At 30.2% G+C, this 16,648-nt stretch overlaps 4 protein-coding genes and 2 pseudogenes across 4 annotated transcripts; all 6 read left to right on the plus strand.

Moving 5' to 3' along the window:
* The first annotated feature begins 716 nt into the window (after window positions 1-716).
* On the plus strand, window positions 717-3,377 carry LOC131847480 (uridine 5'-monophosphate synthase-like). Its single transcript, XM_059197066.1, has 4 exons — window positions 717-1,441; window positions 1,887-2,364; window positions 2,482-2,954; window positions 3,045-3,377. The coding sequence occupies exons 1-4, from the start codon at window positions 1,298-1,300 to the stop codon at window positions 3,375-3,377; spliced, it is 1,428 nt and encodes a 475-aa protein (XP_059053049.1). The 5' UTR covers window positions 717-1,297.
* A 113-nt stretch (window positions 3,378-3,490) lies between these two features.
* Window positions 3,491-5,431, plus strand: LOC131847502 (uridine 5'-monophosphate synthase-like; annotated as a pseudogene).
* A 942-nt stretch (window positions 5,432-6,373) lies between these two features.
* On the plus strand, window positions 6,374-7,482 carry LOC131847504 (uridine 5'-monophosphate synthase-like). The gene is made up of 3 exons (XM_059197084.1): window positions 6,374-6,479; window positions 6,948-7,069; window positions 7,171-7,482. Exons 1-3 carry the CDS (start codon window positions 6,374-6,376, stop codon window positions 7,480-7,482), a joined length of 540 nt encoding a protein of 179 aa, XP_059053067.1.
* Window positions 7,483-9,397: 1,915 nt separating this feature from the next.
* Window positions 9,398-11,841, plus strand: LOC131847478 (uridine 5'-monophosphate synthase-like; annotated as a pseudogene).
* A 120-nt stretch (window positions 11,842-11,961) lies between these two features.
* LOC131847505 (uridine 5'-monophosphate synthase-like) lies at window positions 11,962-13,901 on the plus strand. Its single transcript, XM_059197085.1, has 4 exons — window positions 11,962-11,985; window positions 12,418-12,895; window positions 13,013-13,485; window positions 13,569-13,901. Exons 1-4 carry the CDS (start codon window positions 11,962-11,964, stop codon window positions 13,899-13,901), a joined length of 1,308 nt encoding a protein of 435 aa, XP_059053068.1.
* A 948-nt stretch (window positions 13,902-14,849) lies between these two features.
* Window positions 14,850-15,958, plus strand: LOC131847506 (uridine 5'-monophosphate synthase-like). The gene is made up of 3 exons (XM_059197086.1): window positions 14,850-14,955; window positions 15,424-15,545; window positions 15,647-15,958. The coding sequence occupies exons 1-3, from the start codon at window positions 14,850-14,852 to the stop codon at window positions 15,956-15,958; spliced, it is 540 nt and encodes a 179-aa protein (XP_059053069.1).
* The last annotated feature ends 690 nt before the right edge of the window (window positions 15,959-16,648 follow it).

Raw genomic sequence — 16,648 nt, forward strand, 5'->3', positions numbered from 1 at the left:
GAACCATGGGTACAACGATAGCCTTTATAGGGGAACAAAATGAAATTTACGTACCTACGTAGGAGAAATAAGGGAAAATTAAACGATAATGTAGGAGAGAATGAGAATGATATAATTGTCTACTGTGGGTTAGGTGGGTAGGTACATTCGAATCATATATATCTATCTATAATTAATAATGATATATGATGTATATATAGTTGTTCTTGTAACAAAACATCCCGTCCCCTGGATGAATGGAACCAAAGAAGAATGTTATATGTGCTTCTTACGACGCGACGCTAGACGCTAGTTTACATTTACCTACATGTGTTGTGTTCTACACGTGTTACAAGGCAATTATTGTTTACTATCGTAATTAACTGTTTAATTAAACAACACGCATACATACATACTACTACTAGACATACTATTTCAAATTATTAATCAATTATTATTTCTTACCAAGTAATAAGGTATTACCTATACCTATGTAAACATTTTTCGATCTAGAGGACATACTGGCTGGTTGTAAAAAAATCGTGTATCAATTTGTTTTTTTTTTTTCACAAAATTTAGTATTCTGTATCAATTTTACGGAAAAGAACGGGTTAAATTTTGGACATACTCGGAATTAGTAATCATGGGTTTTCAAGTGTAATGTTATTACGTAGCTTATTTTAGACAGCTTATTTGATGAGAAAGTTTTATTAGTAATTTGTACGATTAGAGTCATGTTTTTTTTAAGCTACATGGCACTTAAACTCAACAAACGTTATAAAAAAAAATCGTTTGTGGTCCTAGCTATTATTATACTTATTAAGCATTCATGGGTATTTTGTCAGTTATTATGTTTTTGTTACCAAGTCCTCTACACATAAAAATTAGGTTGAAATACATTCAACAAGCCATTTTTTTTAATAAGTTGTAAAGACGCTGAATTGGATATTTTTTTAAAAATCACATAATTTAGAATAACTCGAAACATATAGAGGGTCAAAATAATTGCATCTGAGCTCCTCTACCTAGTCCTGATGGGAAAACGTCGAGTCACCAGTAACCTTGTATACATGAGTAATATATTAGTTATCTGTGGTAATACCGATGGACAGAAACAAAAGATAGATGCTGACTGTTAAATAGTTCGTCCCGAAAATCATAGATGTCCTATATTTTGTTACGAGTTGTTCTTCCCCTCCCCTGAATGAATGGAACTGAATGGAACATTCTTAGCATCTTAGTACTGCGCTAACGCACATACACACGTGGTATAATATAATTGTTGTTTACTATCGTAATTTTGTTTAATCAAATAACAATGGCTTATAATACACTAGAAGAACTAGCAATAAAGTTGTTTGATATAGATGCAGTTAAATTCGGGGAGTTTAAGACGAAGAGTGGAACTATGACACCTGTTTACTTTGATTTGAGGGTTATAGTTAGTTATCCGGACGTAATGGTATGTGAAAAATTAATATTCTTACTAATAAGTTGTATCTAATACTGTCTTATATTAACTTATTATTGTACGACGTCAGATTCGACATTAGTTGTGTTTCATATTATATCTATTCCCAGGTTATTGAGACTGGTACTGTGGCTGTCATGTGGTGTTTTATAGAGTATCTATTGTATTCAAAATATTTATAATAATAATGTGTAAAGGGACCGGCTATATTATCAATTTAATTAACGACAATAATAAAATTATTTTTTTATTATTCAGAATTGAAATGAAATATGATTTTAATAATTTATTTGACTTGTATAAACATACTTGTGTTATAAACAGATGTTCAATATTTTAATATTTCAGATCCAATTCTAAAAGTGAATACACTTCAGGAATATAATTTGCTATTTTTGCATTATTTAAATATTAATTATCTACTTGTTTTTTTCAGGAACTATTAACAGTCCTGCTTTACGACATTGTTAGTAACCATAAAAAATATGATCACATATGTGGAGTCCCTTACACAGCTCTACCAATTGCTACTTTACTTAGTGTTAAGGTAAAGAAACCAATGCTATTGCGAAGAAAAGAGGCAAAAGCATATGGTACTAAGAAAATGATAGAAGGTCATTATAAAGTGGGTGAAACTTGTCTTATAATTGAAGATGTAGTAACTTCTGGTTCTAGTGTATTAGAAACAGTCAAAGATTTAAATAAAGAAGGGTTAATAGTTAAAAATGCTATAATTATTTTAGACAGAGAACAAGGTGGCAGAATGAATCTTGAATCCAATAATGTATATATTGATTCACTATTTACAATGACTGAGTTAATTGACATTCTCGAAAAACATAAAAAGATTACAAAAGAAATGTCTATAAAGATTCACAAATATTTAAGAGAAGTTAAAGCACCAGTAACTAAAGGTAAGTGCATATATCTGATTTCTATATAAGATTTACCATTTATTATATCAACTCCTTGATATAAGTTATTTTGTTGATGTCCATTTCCAACAATTTAATAATACTCATTGTTTGCAGATTCATTTGAGGACAGAATTCGAATACCTTTCGAGAAGAGAGCAGAGTTATCAAAGAATCTAGTAGCAAAACAACTCTTTAACATTATGTCTATTAAAAAAACAAACCTATGTTTATCTGTCGATTTGACATCAACTGTAAAAATTCTCGAACTTCTTGAAAAAGTAGGAGAATACATATGCTTAGTGAAAACCCATGTTGATATTATAGAAGATTTTACTTCTGATTTCATTTCTCGACTTAAACAATTAGCGGACAGATTTAATTTTTTGATTCTGGAGGACAGGAAATTTGCGGATATTGGTAACACAGTATCATTACAATATCAAAAAGGGTTATATAAGATTTCAGAATGGGCAGATTGTGTGACATCTCATTCTTTACCTGGAGAGGGTATATTGAAGGCTCTGAGCAGTGCATGTACTGGAATAGAAAACCGTGGTGTATTTCTTCTAGCTGAAATGAGCAGTGAGGTATAAATAGAATCTTAGCTCTTAGATGAAACGAAATTTAAAATTTAAACTTAGAACCTGGTTATGTAAACAAATTATTTTTTTTGACAGGGAAATTTGATCTCTGCAGAATACAGAGAAGAAAGTGTGAACATGGCTTCAAAGAATCCAAATATAATTACTGGTTTTGTATGCCAAAATAAGGATACATTTAAAGATCCTGGGCTGTTACAATTAACTCCTGGCGTACAACTCGAAAGTGCTAAGGATGATCTGGGTCAAGTATACAATACACCAGAAAAAGTAATTTTAGAAAATGGTGCAGATATTGTGGTTGTTGGGCGCGGAATAGTCAATGCAAAGAGCCCAGAAGCACAGGCGGTCGTTTACAGAGATGCTTTATGGAAATGTTATTCAAAAAGAATCTCAGGTAAATTAGAGTAAGTGTTAGTTGAGTAAAAAATATATATATATATATATATATATATATAATTATGGTATAGTAATTATATAACTAAAGAAGTAGTAATTGAGCGACGGAGCTGAGCTCGGCATCTATGCAATGGCGCTATATCTATAAAGTCAATTTTAGATTTGTTTTGGTTTAATACTGTCTTATATTAACTTGAATTTATTGTACGACGTCAGATTCGACATTAGTTGTGTTTCATATTATATCTATTCCCAGGTTATTGAGACTGTACTGTGGCTGTAATGTGGTGTTTTGAAGAGTATCTATTGTATTCAAAATATTTATAATAATAATGTGTAAAGGGACCGGCTATATTATCAATTTAATTAACGACAATAATAAAATTATTTTTTTATTATTCAGAATTGAAATGAAATATGATTTTAATAATTTATTTGACTTGTATAAACATACTTGTGTTATAAACAGATGTTCAATATTTTAATATTTCAGATCCAATTCTAAAAGTGAATACACTTCAGGAATATAATTTGCTATTTTTGCATTATTTAAATATTAATTATCTACTTGTTTTTTTCAGGAACTATTAACAGTCCTGCTTTACGACATTGTTAGTAACCATAAAAAATATGATCACATATGTGGAGTACCTTACACAGCTCTACCAATTGCTACTTTACTTAGTGTTAAGGTAAAGAAACCAATGCTATTGCGAAGAAAAGATGCAAAAGCATATGGTACTAAGAAAATGATAGAAGGTCATTGTAAAGTGGGTGAAACTTGTCTTATAATTGAAGATGTAGTAACTTCTGGTTCTAGTGTATTAGAAACAGTCAAAGATTTAAATAAAGAAGGGTTAATAGTTAAAAATGCTATAATTATTTTAGACAGAGAACAAGGTGGCAGAATGAATCTTGAATCCAATAATGTATATATTGATTCACTATTTACAATGACTGAGTTAATTGACATTCTCGAAAAACATAAAAAGATTACAAAAGAAATGTCTATAAAGATTCACAAATATTTAAGAGAAGTTAAAGCACCAGTAACTAAAGGTAAGTGCATATATCTGATTTCTATATAAGATTTACCATTTATTATATCAACTCCTTGATATAAGTTATTTTGTTGATGTCCATTTCCAACAATTTAATAATACTCATTGTTTGCAGATTCATTTGAGGACAGAATTCGAATACCTTTCGAGAAGAGAGCAGAGTTATCAAAGAATCTAGTAGCAAAACAACTCTTTAACATTATGTCTATTAAAAAAACAAACCTATGTTTATCTGTCGATTTGACATCAACTGTAAAAATTCTCGAACTTCTTAGAAAAAGTAGGAGAATACATATGCTTAGTGAAAACCCATGTTGATATTATAGAAGATTTTACTTCTGATTTCATTTCTCGACTTAAACAATTAGCGGACAGATTTAATTTTTTGATTCTGGAGGACAGGAAATTTGCGGATATTGGTAACACAGTATCATTACAATATCAAAAAGGGTTATATAAGATTTCAGAATGGGCAGATTGTGTGACATCTCATTCTTTACCTGGAGAGGGTATATTGAAGGCTCTGAGCAGTGCATGTACTGGAATAGAAAACCGTGGTGTATTTCTTCTAGCTGAAATGAGCAGTGAGGTATAAATAGAATCTTAGCTCTTAGATGAAACGAAATTTAAACTTAGAACCTGGTTATGTAAACAAATTATTTTTTTTGACAGGGAAATTTGATCTCTGCAGAATACAGAGAAGAAACTGTGAACATGGCTTCAAAGAATCCAAATATAATTACTGGTTTTGTATGCCAAAATAAGGATACATTTAAAGATCCTGGGCTGTTACAATTAACTCCTGGCGTACAACTCGAAAGTGCTAAGGACGATCTGGGTCAAGTATACAATACACCAGAAAAAGTAATTTTAGAAAATGGTGCAGATATTGTGGTTGTTGGGCGCGGAATAGTCAATGCAAAGAGCCCAGAAGCACAGGCGGTCGTTTACAGAGATGCTTTATGGAAATGTTATTCAAAAAGAATCTCAGGTAAATTAGAGTAAGTGTTAGTTGAGTAAAAAATTATTATATATATATATATATATATATATATATATATATAGTAATTATATAACTAAAGAAGTAGTAATTGAGCGACGGAGCTGAGCTCGGCATCTATGCAATGGCGCTATATCTATAAAGTCAATTTTAGATTTGTTTTGGTTTAATACTGTCTTATATTAACTTGAATTTATTGTACGACGTCAGATTCGACATTAGTTGTGTTTCATATTATATCTATTCCCAGGTTATTGAGACTGTACTGTGGCTGTAATGTGGTGTTTTGAAGAGTATCTATTGTATTCAAAATATTTATAATAATAATGTGTAAAGGGACCGGCTATATTATCAATTTAATTAACGACAATAATAAAATTATTTTTTTATTATTCAGAATTGAAATGAAATATGATTTTAATAATTTATTTGACTTGTATAAACATACTTGTGTTATAAACAGATGTTCAATATTTTAATATTTCAGATCCAATTCTAAAAGTGAATACACTTCAGGAATATAATTTGCTATTTTTGCATTATTTAAATATTAATTATCTACTTGTTTTTTTCAGGAACTATTAACAGTCCTGCTTTACGACATTGTTAGTAACCATAAAAAATATGATCACATATGTGGAGTACCTTACACAGCTCTACCAATTGCTACTTTACTAAGTGTTAAGGTAAAGAAACCAATGCTATTGCGAAGAAAAGATGCAAAAGCATATGGTACTAAGAAAATGATAGAAGGTCATTGTAAAGTGGGTGAAACTTGTCTTATAATTGAAGATGTAGTAACTTCTGGTTCTAGTGTATTAGAAACAGTCAAAGATTTAAATAAAGAAGGGTTAATAGTTAAAAATGCTATAATTATTTTAGACAGAGAACAAGGTGGCAGAATGAATCTTGAATCCAATAATGTATATATTGATTCACTATTTACAATGACTGAGTTAATTGACATTCTCGAAAAACATAAAAAGATTACAAAAGAAATGTCTATAAAGCTTCACAAATATCTAAGAGAAGTTAAAGCACCAGTAACTAAAGGTAAGTGCATATATCTGATTTCTATATAAGATTTACCATTTATTATATCAACTCCTTGATATAAGTTATTTTATTGATGACCATTTCCAACAATTTAATAATACTCATTGTTTGCAGATTAATTTGAGGACAGAATTCGAATACCTTTCGAGAAGAGAGCAGAGTTATCAAAGAATCTAGTAGCAAAATAACTCTTTAACATTATGTCTATTAAAAAAACAAACCTATGTTTATCTGTCGATTTGACATCATCTGTAAAAATTCTCGAACTTCTAGAAAAAGTAGGAGAATACATATGCTTAGTGAAAACCCATGTTGATATTATAGAAGATTTTACTTCTGATTTCATTTCTCGACTTAAACAATTAGCGGACAGATTTAATTTTTTGATTCTGGAGGACAGGAAATTTGCGGATATTGGTAACACAGTATCATTACAATATCAAAAAGGGTTATATAAGATTTCAGAATGGGGAGATTGTGTGACATCTCATTCTTTACCTGGAGAGGGTATATTGAAGGCTCTGAGCAGTGCATGTACTGGAATAGAAAACCGTGGTGTATTTCTTCTGGCTGAATTGAGCAGTGAGGTATAAATAGAATCTTAGCTCTTAGATGAAACGAAATTTAAACTTAGAACCTGGTTATGTAAACAAATTATTTTTTTGACAGGGAAATTTGATTTCTGCAGAATACAGAGAAGAAACTGAACATGGCTTCAAAGAATCCAAATATAATTACTGGTTTTGTATGCCAAAATAAGGATACATTTAAAGATCCTGGGCTGTTACAATTAACTCCTGGCGTACAACTCGAAAGTGCTAAGGACGATCTGGGTCAAGTATACAATACACCAGAAAAAGTAATTTTAGAAAATGGTGCAGATATTGTGGTTGTTGGGCGCGGAATAGTCAATGCAAAGAGCCCAGAAGCACAGGCGGTCGTTTACAGAGATGCTTTATGGAAATGTTATTCAAAAAGAATCTCAGGTAAATTAGAGTAAGTGTTAGTTGAGTAAAAAATTATTATTATATATATATATATATATATAATTATGGTATAGTAATTATATAACTAAAGAAGTAGTAATTGAGCGACGGAGCTGAGTTCGGCATCTATGCAATGGCGCTATATCTATAAAGTAAATTTTAGATTTGTTTTGGTTTAAATAGAGTGACTTGACAGAGGTCCTATAAACTTTAGAAACTATAAAATACAGGTTCTTATATTTGTGTACAAACAGGATAGATCGTAAAATATATACTAAGCGGAAGTTTTATTTGTGAATAACTTTCGAAACATTCCAGTCTAATATATTTATTTAAGATATAAAAACAGATAAATGTCAATAACTTAAGTGCCTACTCATATATATATTATAAAACATACCTACCCTATATACCTAAGTCAATCTAATGTGAAAAATTTTTAGACGTCTCGTCATAGGACTTATTACATAAGTGCTTAAAATTAAAATTATTATATTCCCTATTCTTGCACTGATGACAACTAGTAAATCAAAGTATAATTAGCTTATGTGTAATATCTAGAAGTTAAGGTGGGTTGGTGGTGATATATATATTGTATTCTTACTATGTCACGCACAGAGCCGATATGCATCTATTTAGACATTCCTAGATAGACTTGTATTATGGTTGGTCAATTAAATACATCATGTATACAATAAACCTACAGAAGAAGGCAAGAGCATTTATTGGCATTTTATTTAAGTACCGATCTATATACTACTACTACTATTATACTATAGATGTGAAATAAATGGAATACAAAGAAAAATATCGTTTTATTGTCTATATTTTATCGTTACATGTAATAAAATCGTCGAACTTTAACAAGGCGAAATCTGTGTTGTAATTTGTAAATTTGTGTGTTTACTTCCTCTCGTATACCTACTGATGATATATATATATTTATAAAATAAAGTATCGTTCTACAATTAGAATGAGAATTTCACATTACTGCAATGAAATAAGAACCATGGGTACAACGATAGCCTTTATAGGGGAACAAAATGAAATTTACGTACCTACGTAGGAGAAATAAGGGAAAATTAAACGATAATGTAGGAGAGAATGAGAATGATATAATTGTCTACTGTGGGTTAGGTGGGTAGGTACATTCGAATCATATATATCTATCTATAATTAATAATGATATATGATGTATATATAGTTGTTCTTGTAACAAAACATCCCGTCCCCTGGATGAATGGAACCAAAGAAGAATGTTATATGTGCTTCTTACGACGCGACGCTAGACTCTAGTTTACATTTACCTACATGTGTTGTGTTCTACACGTGTTACAAGGCAATTATTGTTTACTATCGTAATTAACTGTTTAATTAAACAACACGCATACATACATACTACTACTAGACATACTATTTCAAATTATTAATCAATTATTATTTCTTACCAAGTAATAAGGTATTACCTATACCTATGTAAACATTTTTCGATCTAGAGGACATACTGGCTGGTTGTAAAAAAATCGTGTATCACTTGTTTTTTTTTTCACAAAATTTAGTATTCTGTATCAATTTTACGGAAAAGAACGGGTTAAATTTTGGACATACTCGGAATTAGTAATCATGGGTTTTCAAGTGTAATGTTATTACGTAGCTTATTTTAGACAGCTTATTTGATGAGAAAGTTTTATTAGTAATTTGTACGATTAGAGTCATGTTTTTTTTAAGCTACATGGCACTTAAACTCAACAAACGTTATAAAAAAAAATCGTTTGTGGTCCTAGCTATTATTATACTTATTAAGCATTCATGGGTATTTTGTCAGTTATTATGTTTTTGTTACCAAGTCCTCTACACATAAAAATTAGGTTGAAATACATTCAACAAGCCATTTTTTTTAATAAGTTGTAAAGACGCTGATTTGGATATTTTTTTAAAAATCACATAATTTAGAATAACTCGAAACATATAGAGGGTCAAAATAATTGCATCTGAGCTCCTCTACCTAGTCCTGATGGGAAAACGTCGAGTCACCAGTAACCTTGTATACATGAGTAATATATTAGTTATCTGTGGTAATACCGATGGACAGAAACAAAAGATAGATGCTGACTGTTAAATAGTTCGTCCCGAAAATCATAGATGTCCTATATTTTGTTACGAGTTGTTCTTCCCCTCCCCTGAATGAATGGAACTGAATGGAACATTCTTAGCATCTTAGTACTGCGCTAACGCACATACACACGTGGTATAATATAATTGTTGTTTACTATCGTAATTTTGTTTAATCAAATAACAATGGCTTATAATACACTAGAAGAACTAGCAATAAAGTTGTTTGATATAGATGCAGTTAAATTCGGGGAGTTTAAGACGAAGAGTGGAACTATGACACCTGTTTACTTTGATTTGAGGGTTATAGTTAGTTATCCGGACGTAATGGTATGTGAAAAATTAATATTCTTACTAATAAGTTGTATCTAATACTGTCTTATATTAACTTGAATTTATTGTACGACGTCAGATTCGACATTAGTTGTGTTTCATATTATATCTATTCCCAGGTTATTGAGACTGGTACTGTGGCTGTCATGTGGTGTTTTATAGAGTATCTATTGTATTCAAAATATTTATAATAATAATGTGTAAAGGGACCGGCTATATTATCAATTTAATTAACGACAATAATAAAATTATTTTTTTATTATTCAGAATTGAAATGAAATATGATTTTAATAATTTATTTGACTTGTATAAACATACTTGTGTTATAAACAGATGTTCAATATTTTAATATTTCAGATCCAATTCTAAAAGTGAATACACTTCAGGAATATAATTTGCTATTTTTGCATTATTTAAATATTAATTATCTACTTGTTTTTTTCAGGAACTATTAACAGTCCTGCTTTACGACATTGTTAGTAACCATAAAAAATATGATCACATATGTGGAGTCCCTTACACAGCTCTACCAATTGCTACTTTACTTAGTGTTAAGGTAAAGAAACCAATGCTATTGCGAAGAAAAGAGGCAAAAGCATATGGTACTAAGAAAATGATAGAAGGTCATTATAAAGTGGGTGAAACTTGTCTTATAATTGAAGATGTAGTAACTTCTGGTTCTAGTGTATTAGAAACAGTCAAAGATTTAAATAAAGAAGGGTTAATAGTTAAAAATGCTATAATTATTTTAGACAGAGAACAAGGTGGCAGAATGAATCTTGAATCCAATAATGTATATATTGATTCACTATTTACAATGACTGAGTTAATTGACATTCTCGAAAAACATAAAAAGATTACAAAAGAAATGTCTATAAAGATTCACAAATATTTAAGAGAAGTTAAAGCACCAGTAACTAAAGGTAAGTGCATATATCTGATTTCTATATAAGATTTACCATTTATTATATCAACTCCTTGATATAAGTTATTTTGTTGATGTCCATTTCCAACAATTTAATAATACTCATTGTTTGCAGATTCATTTGAGGACAGAATTCGAATACCTTTCGAGAAGAGAGCAGAGTTATCAAAGAATTAGTAGCAAAACAACTCTTTAACATTATGTCTATTAAAAAAACAAACCTATGTTTATCTGTCGATTTGACATCAACTGTAAAAATTCTCGAACTTCTTGAAAAAGTAGGAGAATACATATGCTTAGTGAAAACCCATGTTGATATTATAGAAGATTTTACTTCTGATTTCATTTCTCGACTTAAACAATTAGCGGACAGATTTAATTTTTTGATTCTGGAGGACAGGAAATTTGCGGATATTGGTAACACAGTATCATTACAATATCAAAAAGGGTTATATAAGATTTCAGAATGGGCAGATTGTGTGACATCTCATTCTTTACCTGGAGAGGGTATATTGAAGGCTCTGAGCAGTGCATGTACTGGAATAGAAAACCGTGGTGTATTTCTTCTAGCTGAAATGAGCAGTGAGGTATAAATAGAATCTTAGCTCTTAGATGAAACGAAATTTAAACTTAGAACCTGGTTATGTAAACAAATTATTTTTTTTGACAGGGAAATTTGATCTCTGCAGAATACAGAGAAGAAACTGTGAACATGGCTTCAAAGAATCCAAATATAATTACTGGTTTTGTATGCCAAAATAAGGATACATTTAAAGATCCTGGGCTGTTACAATTAACTCCTGGCGTACAACTCGAAAGTGCTAAGGATGATCTGGGTCAAGTATACAATACACCAGAAAAAGTAATTTTAGAAAATGGTGCAGATATTGTGGTTGTTGGGCGCGGAATAGTCAATGCAAAGAGCCCAGAAGCACAGGCGGTCGTTTACAGAGATGCTTTATGGAAATGTTATTCAAAAAGAATCTCAGGTAAATTAGAGTAAGTGTTAGTTAGTTGAAAAAAAATTATTATATATATATATATATATATATATATAATTATGGTATAGTAATTATATAACTAAAGAAGTAGTAATTGAGCGACGGAGCTGAGCTCGGCATCTATGCAATGGCGCTATATCTATAAAGTCAATTTTAGATTTGTTTTGGTTTAATACTGTCTTATATTAACTTGAATTTATTGTACGACGTCAGATTCGACATTAGTTGTGTTTCATATTATATCTATTCCCAGGTTATTGAGACTGTACTGTGGCTGTAATGTGGTGTTTTGAAGAGTATCTATTGTATTCAAAATATTTATAATAATAATGTGTAAAGGGACCGGCTATATTATCAATTTAATTAACGACAATAATAAAATTATTTTTTTATTATTCAGAATTGAAATGAAATATGATTTTAATAATTTATTTGACTTGTATAAACATACTTGTGTTATAAACAGATGTTCAATATTTTAATATTTCAGATCCAATTCTAAAAGTGAATACACTTCAGGAATATAATTTGCTATTTTTGCATTATTTAAATATTAATTATCTACTTGTTTTTTTCAGGAACTATTAACAGTCCTGCTTTACGACATTGTTAGTAACCATAAAAAATATGATCACATATGTGGAGTACCTTACACAGCTCTACCAATTGCTACTTTACTAAGTGTTAAGGTAAAGAAACCAATGCTATTGCGAAGAAAAGATGCAAAAGCATATGGTACTAAGAAAATGATAGAAGGTCATTGTAAAGTGGGTGAAACTTGTCTTATAATTGAAGATGTAGTAACTTCTGGTTCTAGTGTATTAGAAACAGTCAAAGATTTAAATAAAGAAGGGTTAATAGTTAAAAATGCTATAATTATTTTAGACAGAGAACAAGGTGGCAGAATGAATCTTGAATCCAATAATGTATATATTGATTCACTATTTACAATGACTGAGTTAATTGACATTCTCGAAAAACATAAAAAGATTACAAAAGAAATGTCTATAAAGATTCACAAATATTTAAGAGAAGTTAAAGCACCAGTAACTAAAGGTAAGTGCATATATCTGATTTCTATATAAGATTTACCATTTATTATATCAACTCCTTGATATAAGTTATTTTGTTGATGTCCATTTCCAACAATTTAATAATACTCATTGTTTGCAGATTCATTTGAGGACAGAATTCGAATACCTTTCGAGAAGAGAGCAGAGTTATCAAAGAATCTAGTAGCAAAACAACTCTTTAACATTATGTCTATTAAAAAAACAAACCTATGTTTATCTGTCGATTTGACATCAACTGTAAAAATTCTCGAACTTCTAGAAAAAGTAGGAGAATACATATGCTTAGTGAAAACCCATGTTGATATTATAGAAGATTTTACTTCTGATTTCATTTCTCGACTTAAACAATTAGCGGACAGATTTAATTTTTTGATTCTGGAGGACAGGAAATTTGCGGATATTGGTAACACAGTATCATTACAATATCAAAAAGGGTTATATAAGATTTCAGAATGGGCAGATTGTGTGACATCTCATTCTTTACCTGGAGAGGGTATATTGAAGGCTCTGAGCAGTGCATGTACTGGAATAGAAAACCGTGGTGTATTTCTTCTAGCTGAAATGAGCAGTGAGGTATAAATAGAATCTTAGCTCTTAGATGAAACGAAATTTAAACTTAGAACCTGGTTATGTAAACAAATTATTTTTTTTGACAGGGAAATTTGATCTCTGCAGAATACAGAGAAGAAACTGTGAACATGGCTTCAAAGAATCCAAATATAATTACTGGTTTTGTATGCCAAAATAAGGATACATTTAAAGATCCTGGGCTGTTACAATTAACTCCTGGCGTACAACTCGAAAGTGCTAAGGACGATCTGGGTCAAGTATACAATACACCAGAAAAAGTAATTTTAGAAAATGGTGCAGATATTGTGGTTGTTGGGCGCGGAATAGTCAATGCAAAGAGCCCAGAAGCACAGGCGGTCGTTTACAGAGATGCTTTATGGAAATGTTATTCAAAAAGAATCTCAGGTAAATTAGAGTAAGTGTTAGTTGAGTAAAAAAAAAAAAGTATATATATATATATATATATATATATATATATATATAATTATATAATTAATAACTAAAGTAGTAATTGAGCGACGGAGCTGAGCTCGGCATCTATGCAATGGCGCTATATCTATAAAGTCAATTTTAGATTTGTTTTGGTTTAATACTGTCTTATATTAACTTGAATTTATTGTACGACGTCAGATTCGACATTAGTTGTGTTTCATATTATATCTATTCCCAGGTTATTGAGACTGTACTGTGGCTGTAATGTGGTGTTTTGAAGAGTATCTATTGTATTCAAAATATTTATAATAATAATGTGTAAAGGGACCGGCTATATTATCAATTTAATTAACGACAATAATAAAATTATTTTTTTATTATTCAGAATTGAAATGAAATATGATTTTAATAATTTATTTGACTTGTATAAACATACTTGTGTTATAAACAGATGTTCAATATTTTAATATTTCAGATCCAATTCTAAAAGTGAATACACTTCAGGAATATAATTTGCTATTTTTGCATTATTTAAATATTAATTATCTACTTGTTTTTTTCAGGAACTATTAACAGTCCTGCTTTACGACATTGTTAGTAACCATAAAAAATATGATCACATATGTGGAGTACCTTACACAGCTCTACCAATTGCTACTTTACTAAGTGTTAAGGTAAAGAAACCAATGCTATTGCGAAGAAAAGATGCAAAAGCATATGGTACTAAGAAAATGATAGAAGGTCATTGTAAAGTGGGTGAAACTTGTCTTATAATTGAAGATGTAGTAACTTCTGGTTCTAGTGTATTAGAAACAGTCAAAGATTTAAATAAAGAAGGGTTAATAGTTAAAAATGCTATAATTATTTTAGACAGAGAACAAGGTGGCAGAATGAATCTTGAATCCAATAATGTATATATTGATTCACTATTTACAATGACTGAGTTAATTGACATTCTCGAAAAACATAAAAAGATTACAAAAGAAATGTCTATAAAGCTTCACAAATATCTAAGAGAAGTTAAAGCACCAGTAACTAAAGGTAAGTGCATATATCTGATTTCTATATAAGATTTACCATTTATTATATCAACTCCTTGATATAAGTTATTTTATTGATGACCATTTCCAACAATTTAATAATACTCATTGTTTGCAGATTAATTTGAGGACAGAATTCGAATACCTTTCGAGAAGAGAGCAGAGTTATCAAAGAATCTAGTAGCAAAACAACTCTTTAACATTATGTCTATTAAAAAAACAAACCTATGTTTATCTGTCGATTTGACATCATCTGTAAAAATTCTCGAACTTCTAGAAAAAGTAGGAGAATACATATGCTTAGTGAAAACCCATGTTGATATTATAGAAGATTTTACTTCTGATTTCATTTCTCGACTTAAACAATTAGCGGACAGATTTAATTTTTTGATTCTGGAGGACAGGAAATTTGCGGATATTGGTAACACAGTATCATTACAATATCAAAAAGGGTTATATAAGATTTCAGAATGGGGAGATTGTGTGACATCTCATTCTTTACCTGGAGAGGGTATATTGAAGGCTCTGAGCAGTGCATGTACTGGAATAGAAAACCGTGGTGTATTTCTTCTGGCTGAATTGAGCAGTGAGGTATAAATAGAATCTTAGCTCTTAGATGAAACGAAATTTAAACTTAGAACCTGGTTATGTAAACAAATTATTTTTTTGACAGGGAAATTTGATTTCTGCAGAATACAGAGAAGAAACTGAACATGGCTTCAAAGAATCCAAATATAATTACTGGTTTTGTATGCCAAAATAAGGATACATTTAAAGATCCTGGGCTGTTACAATTAACTCCTGGCGTACAACTCGAAAGTGCTAAGGACGATCTGGGTCAAGTATACAATACACCAGAAAAAGTAATTTTAGAAAATGGTGCAGATATTGTGGTTGTTGGGCGCGGAATAGTCAATGCAAAGAGCCCAGAAGCACAGGCGGTCGTTTACAGAGATGCTTTATGGAAATGTTATTCAAAAAGAATCTCAGGTAAATTAGAGTAAGTGTTAGTTGAGTAAAAAATTATTATTACATATATATATATATATATAATTATGGTATAGTAATTATATAACTAAAGAAGTAGTAATTGAGCGACGGAGCTGAGTTCGGCATCTATGCAATGGCGCTATATCTATAAAGTAAATTTTAGATTTGTTTTGGTTTAAATAGAGTGACTTGACAGAGGTCCTATAAACTTTAGAAACTATAAAATACAGGTTCTTATATTTGTGTACAAACAGGATAGATCGTAAAATATATACTAAGCGGAAGTTTTATTTGTGAATAACTTTCGAAACATTCCAGTCTAATATATTTATTTAAGATATAAAAACAGATAAATGTCAATAACTTAAGTGCCTACTCATATATATATTATAAAACATACCTACCCTATATACCTAAGTCAATCTAATGTGAAAAATTTTTAGACGTCTCGTCATAGGACTTATTACATAAGTGCTTAAAATTAAAATTATTCTATTCCCTATTCTTGCACTGATGACAACTAGTAAATCAAAGTATAATTAGCTTATGTGTAATATCTAGAAGTTAAGGTGGGTTGGTGGTGATATATATATTGTATTCTTACTATGTCACGCACAGAGCCGATATGCATCTATTTAGACATTCCTAGATAGACTTGTATTATGGTTGGTCAATTAAATACATCATGTATACAATAAACCTAC

The sequence above is a fragment of the Achroia grisella genome, unplaced genomic scaffold (genome assembly GCF_030625045.1).
Source record: "Achroia grisella isolate CSIRO2021 unplaced genomic scaffold, CSIRO_AGI_Agris_v1 utg537, whole genome shotgun sequence".
NCBI lineage: Eukaryota > Metazoa > Arthropoda > Insecta > Lepidoptera > Pyralidae > Achroia > Achroia grisella.